This window comes from Drosophila persimilis, unplaced genomic scaffold, assembly GCF_003286085.1.
Source record: "Drosophila persimilis strain 14011-0111.01,24,50 unplaced genomic scaffold, DperRS2 tig00000606-arrow-arrow-pilon, whole genome shotgun sequence".
Classification (NCBI taxonomy): domain Eukaryota; kingdom Metazoa; phylum Arthropoda; class Insecta; order Diptera; family Drosophilidae; genus Drosophila; species Drosophila persimilis.
This window is the reverse complement of record NW_020825324.1, coordinates 1,043,823-1,051,689: the sequence shown is the minus strand read 5'-3', so window position 1 is coordinate 1,051,689 and position 7,867 is coordinate 1,043,823. Positions and strand designations below refer to the sequence as shown.

General features: G+C 55.0%; 1 protein-coding gene across 1 annotated transcript; it reads right to left on the bottom strand.

Annotated features, from left to right (window-relative positions):
• Positions 1–459: 459 nt before the first annotated feature.
• LOC6597315 (thyroid adenoma-associated protein homolog) lies at positions 460–6,691 on the bottom strand. Its single transcript, XM_002022467.2, has 7 exons — positions 6,477–6,691; positions 6,188–6,410; positions 5,843–6,124; positions 4,945–5,771; positions 2,614–4,880; positions 2,390–2,554; positions 460–2,198 (listed from the first exon to the last, which is right to left on the bottom strand). Exons 1-7 carry the CDS (start codon positions 6,583–6,585, stop codon positions 696–698), a joined length of 5,376 nt encoding a protein of 1,791 aa, XP_002022503.2. The 5' UTR covers positions 6,586–6,691; the 3' UTR covers positions 460–695.
• Positions 6,692–7,867: the final 1,176 nt, after the last annotated feature.

Here is a 7,867-nt window from a genome sequence, read left to right as displayed (position 1 = left end):
CATATCAACTACATATTTATGGATTGTGGTATTCTCTTTTTGTAACTCCTTTTGCTGTTCCTCTTCTGCTGTTATCTGCTGTTCATCTGCTATTGATCTGCTGTTACTGCTGTTGCTCTTCTGTTACTCTACTGATTTTCTCGTTCTGCTGTTTATCTGCTGTTACTCTGCTGTTACTCTGCTGTTTGTCTGGCTCTGCTGTTGACTGCTGTTACGCTGCTGCTGATCTGCTGTTACTCTGGTGTTACAGCTGTTGCTTTGCTGTTACGCTGCTGCTGATCTGCTGTTACTCTGCTGTAGTCTCGTTCTGCCGTTTTTCTGCTGTTACACTACTGTTTGTCTGGCTCTACTGTTTATCTACTGTTACCCTGCTGTTGACTGCTGTTACGCTGCTGCTGATCTGCTATTTCTCTCGTTCTGCTGTTTATCTGCTGTTACTCGCAGCTGATCTGATGTTTACACATTTATTCAAAAGTGAACAAGCAAAATAACCGCCATGGACCCAATCATGGAGTGGCAGCATTTGCTTGTGCGTCTCGATCGGCTCTGTTAAGTCTACAGAATGTGACGATTGACTGATAACATCATTTTGTTTAGATATGTAGGTTTATGTAGCATAACTACTCATAAACAAAAGGACAAAATGCACTGGCTACAACAGTATTTGAACTTTTCAGGTTGCAGCATCTCTGGCTCTAATCCCATTCGCTTCTTGACCAAACGACCCGAGTACGGAGCACCTTCTCGATGGACGCCAGCAGGGCAGTGTCCTGTTCAAAGGCCTCTTTGAATCCATCGGCTACCTCACGGATGACCATCAGCGTCTCGCAGTACAGATTGCAACCCTGCTTATCGAACAGATCCACATCCCCATCCTCCCCCAGGGAGCCGTGCTCCTGGACGGGTGTCTCCTGCGCCATCAGCAGGAACGGCTCCACAATGATATTAAATAGGCGCAGCAAAAAGCCGCTGTCGCTGCCGTATCTTTGAAGGCTGGCAATGAAATGCCTTAGGAACTCTGTAAACACTACGTTGGCGAGAATCTTCTTGGGCTCCGGCTGCGGGTGCAGTCTTTGCCGCAACATCTGGTCGGCCATCACGGCCGCATCGTTGCGCAGTCCCTCGTCATCGTCCACCAGCAGGAGGAGCACCAGGCGCGCAAAGCGGCCGAGGATCTCCACATCGCCTAGGCAGAGCTGCTGTCCGATTTCGCTGCCAATACGCTCGCACAGACCGATGGCCTTGTGCCGCAGATAGACCGGCTGTGTGGCATAGCTTAGGATCTGTGCGTACTCCAGGAGGAGTACCCAGATGGGCTGCGACAGCTCCGCCTGGCGGTCCATCAGCCGCTTGATGGCTAGCACCAGGCCAAAGTGGACGTGAGCGGCGCTGTTCTCCAGCCCGAGCTCCAGCAGTCGTCCCAAGTCAATTATGGGATCGATGGGAAGCAGCAGCTGTAGGATCCCAATGCGGCCGGCGAGCTGCAGGCTCCAGCATTTGGGCGGACCCTGCTGGCCCCATTCGTACATCCGGCGGAGGCAGACGTGCACCGACGGGGACGAGGCGATGCCACGGGCCAGCTCCTGACGCTGGTCGGGTGTGAGGGCCTTGTGGTAGCGCACAATGTCGCTGGAAAAGCTCAAAACCTTGACGTCCCCGGCATTGACCAGATCGGAATGCAGCGGCGGCAGGTCCTGCAGGACCACGCACAGCAACAGCTCGCCGTTCAGCTCCTCGATCGCCATGGGCAACGGCATTGGTCCGCTGAACTTGCACAGATCCTCGACAATGTGGCTCATGGCGGCCCCACGACTGCGGTCCAGTCGGTGCAGATGGAGCCCAAATATCTGAAAGATCTTCGGCGAGAGGCGCTCCTTTTGGCAGCGGCTGTAGATCCGCCCAGGCGTCAGCTGGTACACCTGCCGTAGCTCGACCATCACCTCCTCGTCCAACTGTCCTGGCGCCACATCCTCCAGTATGGCCACCAGCACCTCCAGCATCCCATTGAACAGAAAGACGCTTCGGTCGAGCAGATCGACTGCCACTTGTGGCAGTGTCTTCAGCATCATTCTGACCAGATTCGGGCGGCTCCAGCGCAGGCGTCGGTACAGCTCCAGCATGAGCAGCTCCTGGCCATGGATCCGGTTGTGCCTCAGGATAGGAACATCTTTAAAGGCATCCCCTGGCGAGGGTGGGGCCTGCGAAAACAAATGTTGGGAGGAATAAGATGGAGAAAGATCATCAGTTGAAATCTTTGAGAAATCAGAAGGAACGCAGTAATCACGAGAGATTTATGAGCAAACAGAAGGAGAAGGGAGAAGGGAGAAGGGGCAAGGGGGAGCAGAAAATGTAGGATAATCGCCCCATAAACGCCAATAAAACCACTTACGTTTAATCGTCCATGCAGCACCATCATTTGCACTAGGAGGTGCCTCATCCGGACAAAGGCATCCCGGTCGTCCACAAAAATGCCAACCACCGCCGCGGCCTTCTCGCGGGTCAACACATCCGCACAGAGGCTGATCTTCAGCAGATCTGGCACAAAATTGCTGAGCTGCAAAGAGCGAAAATGTGGAGTCGAAAGAACGTTCAGTGGTGGAGATGGGGCCTCACCTTCAGTGTGGACTCGGCGCCCTCCAGCGACGAGGGATAGAGGCGACTGAGCAGCATCAGCATGCTCTGCAAGTGGATCTTCTGTACGCCGTTCAGCGCCCTAGGCCCGAGGGCGGCCTTGGCCAGGCCCTTGCTGAAGTAATTGTACAGCTCCGGGTAGCGTGTGAAGAATATGCGTCCCGTCATCCGATTGCGTACGTGCAGCTCGCCAGCGTCATCGCGCGGCCGCTCTACACCGAAGACACGGACGACGAGCGTGGCCAGCAGCAGGCTGGCACTGTTCTGCTCCGCCCAGTCGGTGGCCAGCAGACCGTCCAGCGTGCAGATGATGCCGCGCGCCACAAACTCTCCCACCAGATCGGCCAGCTCGCTGCTGCGGAAGAGGGCTCGCATTATGTTGAGCGCATGGCAGCGTGCAGCGCCTCCTGCTGCTCCAGCAGCACTGTCGCCCCGTGGCGTCTCGCACACCTTCAGCAGACGGTTCATGCAGCGATGCAGGGTGTTGTGGGTGCCCAGCTTCAACTCCGAGCAGACGAGGGCCTGCAGCATGTAGGGTATGCCGGCACTGCGACGCGTGGGGCACAGACGAGACTGGTGGTGGTGGTGCTGCTGCTGCTGCTGCTGCTCTCCCTGGATCATGTCAAGAGCCTCGTTCACCCAGGCGGCTGGCAATTGATTGAGCGCGGCCGCATCACTGTGCCAGAAGCGGCGGCAGAGCATGCTGAAGCCCACATACGCCTGCTCGAAGGCGCCGCGATGCTTAATCTCGGCCAGAAGCAACAGGAAATGATCTCCAATGGCCGTTAGCTGACTGCCGCTCAGCAGATACGTGTGATCGTCCTTCTCGGCCTGCTCCTGCTCGAGCGGCGAGCGCTCCACTAGACCGCCCAGTATGTTGGATACCTCCTTGATGCTACGCCATGCACAAAGCAGCACCATCTGCGGTGTGGTTTGAATCTGGCGCAAGGCCTCGGCATCCAGGCGCCGCCTCAGGACATTGGTCACCTGTTGGTCCGTCTCCTGGTCACTGGCCTCCGGCAGGTAGCCCTCGGGCGCCACACTGCTCACCACCGGCAGCACCACCTCGCTAATGGCCATGCACACATCGACCAGCTCCTGCACATACCGCCGCCAGAGGGGCTCCCTGGCCAGCTCCTCCATGGCAAGCAGCTCGACGAGGTGGCGACTGGCCAGCAGCAGGCCATACATGGGACTCAATTTGGCCCCCTCTGCGAGATTTGTGGTGGCCAGGGCCAGGGCCTCGCGCAGCGGTTGCAGGCACCACTGCAGGGCCGCATAGATTCGCGGCTGATAGCGCACCCCCCCCTCGGGTAGGGACAGGGGTGGGGGTACGGCCGGTACCAGCTGCGTCTCCACCTGCTGGGCCTGGCAATGCACTTGCAGGAGATAGGCGCCCGTCAGCGAGTCGGGGGGACGCAACGACTGCAGCAGCTCCATCACTCTGTCCGGTACGATGCGCGAGCATGGCTGCAGCTTGATCAGCAGCTGGGCGGCCAGCAGTTTGTTGTGCTCGTAGCTGTCCCACAGGCATGCCTCGACGCGTTCCGCCTGACTGGCGGTCAGTATATCGCCCATGGGTATGTCCAGGCGGCTGCACAAGAGCGTACAGCTCTGGAGGAGTCGCAGCGAGAGCCAGCGGCGTCCATAGTTGGCCGAATGAAAGAGATTGTCGGCCAGCAGGGCCATCAGACTGCGAAGATAGGCCATTTGATCGGCTCCTGTGGCGCTGGGACGCTTTCTGTGCTCCGCCAGGCAGAGTTCGATGCGTCGTACCACCTTCAGCATGTGGCCAAAGCCCAGCTGTCGTATATGGGCGCTGGGATTGTTAATGTTGTGCTTCAGATAGAAGCCAATAATCGCACGCTCCTCGGCGCTGACCGGCTCACTGGGCCGTGCGGCCGCGCCCACAAAGCGCAAGGTAAGCAGCCGCAGATGATCGTCCTGCCCGACTAGGGCCTCCCGCAGCCTCTGGCTGTGCTCCACGAGCAGGACCTGCCGCAGTTCGCTGGACTCTTCGTTGCGTGCGCTCAAGATGGCCGTCAGGGTGGTGCTAAAGGGTACGGACGTGTCGGGCTGCAGCCAAATGTGGCGCAGCGTTTGCGGCTCCTCTTTGACGGCCTGTGTGATCAGCCCCTCGATGGCTGAGAGCCGCTTCCTGTTGTCCTGGGTGGCCTCCAGCAGTAGGTCCAGCCACTGCTCGCGCCAATCCTCGAAAGACTGCTCCTTGCGCGAGGCCACCATCATGGCTGTGTGGGAGAGGGAATGAATGAGAGAGGGGAGTTGTGTGGGCAGAGAAATTGATTTGCTCACCTCTGAAGAGCGAATCGACGGCATCATCCACGCCCAAGTACTTGGGAAATACGCTACCAAACAGGCTGGGGCAATGCCTGATGGCCTCGCGTGCCCCCTGAACGCCGACAAGTTTCTCCACTGCCAGACAGCCCGCGGCCAGGCTGCCGCCATCCTCGAATCGCACATAGACCTCTTCGAAGAGCCCCGCCAGCCCGCAGGCCTGGCCATGCTGCAGGATCTGCATGAAGATGCCGCCGCACATGTGACGCACCGAGTCCGTGGCACTGCAAATGTTGGCCAAGGCGAAGCGCTGCATCGCATAGAGGATCCGCTCGTAGCCCTGGCGCTGCGGACCAGCCGAAAGATGAGCCACTGGCGCACCCAGACTCTTGGAATAGCCATGGAAATGCTTGGCCATGTAAACGAGAACATTGTTGGCACTCCCCTCCTGCGCCGTGAGGTCCATCAGGCGATCCACTATGTCCGCCGCACGGCTGCCATATCGCTGATAGTCCTCGGGCAGCAGGACGTTCAGGGCTGCCGCCTGTATGGGCAGGTACTCGATTGGCATGGCCTTGGACCACTTGTCCAGATAATCCTCGAAACGATCAAAGAATCGGGTATTTTTGCCAATCACTAGGCCGGCAATCGAGCGCACATCCCACGGGGTATCACTGTGACGAGCCACCTTCTCGGCCACCACTTGAACTAGCAGGAGGGACGCCCCGCCCGCCAACTGGGCGCCCCACTCGGACAGCACGCCCACATGGAAGCGCAGCACATTCTGCACAAACAGATACAGTTCGTTGAGCCGCGTGGGCGATAGCTCCAGGACAGCGCTATTACTGCAGGGACAGAGGAGCACATTCTTAGCAGATTGAAGCCAAAGCTAAGCCGGGACCCAGCTGGGACTCACCTGATGTCCAGCCAATAGCGTTCCAGGGCCATGCTCAAGAGCGGCAAAAAGCTATGCAGCTCATGGCCCAGGGCCTCCCGGCCATAGGCGAAATTCTGCAGACACGCATTGGCCGACACGAACACATCGTTGACCTGGTCATGGGTCAGCGGCTGAGGCGGCTCTGTGGCCGAAACCGTGCCCGCCATTTCGCGCAAGGCCTCGCGCAGTGCGGCCACCAGTTGTGGCTTGGTGTGCTGTGGCTGGCCCACCTGTTTGGCCAGAGCCTGGTCGGAGAAGAGCCTGCCAGCGGAAAGGGAAAGGGGTATTCATTCATGGTTCGTTTCTTTCTGGTTTAATTCGTACTTGATCAACTGATTGCGCACAGAGTGCTTGAGGGGACTGGCAAGGAGCACACTGGCCAGAAACTGTTCCACGGCCAGACGACGATCCTCCTTTCCCTTTTCCTGTTCGTGCTCCTCCTCCTGGGGCTGCTGCACGTGGGATCCATGGAACAATGTCCGAATGACGTTCACCTGCTCTGCACTGCTGGAGGCCGTCGCAAACTGCTGCACAAAGCTGTGGGGCGCTGAAACAGACCAAACTCTGGCATGTGGCAAGTATAGAGACGGCTGATGCGGTGGTGGCTACTCACATGCCTTCCACTTGTTGGGCACCGGCACGAGGGCGTCGCGCAACTCCGCGAAACGCTTGGGATGGGAGCACAACTTGATTGCGGTTACGCGTAAACTTAAATCGTTCATGGTTCTTTCTACTTTTTAGAAAATATAACAGGAGCACGGTTAAACATCAAATTAAATCCAAAACACGCCGGGAGCAACAGCTCCCTGTTGCTTGGCAGCACCACAACACTGTAAATAAACTGTTCATGTTGCATCATATTCCTCGATCTTGATATTCGGTTTAATATTACTAGCTAGCCAGGACCCTCAGCTCTCAACTTATAATTTTAACCGATTGATGAATTCATTTCCTACAAGATTGGTTGGCTTTAAGCTTTCATCTTTATTGGATTGTTTGTAAAATAAGGTTTAGCCAAAAACGGTCAACAACAATTAAAACTAACTTAAGTTTTGTACATGGTAACTACAGCACAACTACACATTTGCTACATATTAACTACATTTCCTGAAGGGGAAATGTGTACGTTTCAAAAATTTTAGCCGTTTGCGCCAGTGTAAAAAACCTCCGCTTTCCGCATTGGACTGGCTCTTTTGCGACATTTTTGAAAAATTGAGGTTTTGATAGCAAACGATCAGAAATTTGATGCTGATCACTGATCCCGAATTAGTATTCGATGTGGCCTGGGACATGGCTCTTAATGGTATTTATATACAATTTCTACATTAGGGCATTGGGCAAGATGGGAGTCAAAACGCGTCTTAACAATACTGAATGGTACTAGAAAATACCAGGAAAAGTATTAATGCGATTCCGATACCGTGAGCTTATAAAATATATAAATATTATATAAACGACGTCATAAAAGTATAATACCATAAAACTCAAATGAAATTAAATCTAAAACTCCCCAGGAGCAACAGGCAGCACACAGCACAGCACAGTTAATTGCGTGCTGTCATATTTATCGCTGGTAATTATCGAAATATAATACCAAATATTTGGCGGGTTGTTTAAACAATAATCGTAACTTTGGCCAAATTTAGCCAAACACCTAAACTATATTTAAAATATTACCACAAATATGTCCACTTGTTCGCTATGTGGAAGTTCGACTGTATCCCCTGTCCTTGCCCCCTTTTTTCGGGGGAAACATATGCGGAAAAAATACCTCCTCCACCAAAAAATATCAAATTAACCGTTACAGTGAACAGTGCTGCCAATGGAACGCAATACCAGAGTGAGGGAAGCACTGTTGCCCTTCCTCCAACAATAGCAGGGCAAAGAGGTGGCAAGCAGGATGCTTAAACCCTACAGATACCACGGATACCTTGAATGTGGTGGAAATCGGATAGGCAGGGATATGTAGGGCAGAACGCGTACGTAAACGACAGCACCACGTGA

What these genes read in the sequence shown, in the direction of transcription:
- LOC6597315 (XM_002022467.2), bottom strand. Translation starts at nt 6,585, where the DNA reads ATGAACGATTTAAGTTTACGCGTAACCGCAATCAAGTTGTGCTCCCAT. An exon ending in CGCTATTGGCTGGACATCAG is followed by an intron (nt 5,772 to 5,842) that starts GTGAGTCCCAGC and finishes CTGTCCCTGCAG; the next exon opens with TAATAGCGCTGTCCTGGAGC. An exon ending in CGTCGATTCGCTCTTCAGAG is followed by an intron (nt 4,881 to 4,944) that starts GTGAGCAAATCA and finishes TCTCCCACACAG; the next exon opens with CCATGATGGTGGCCTCGCGC.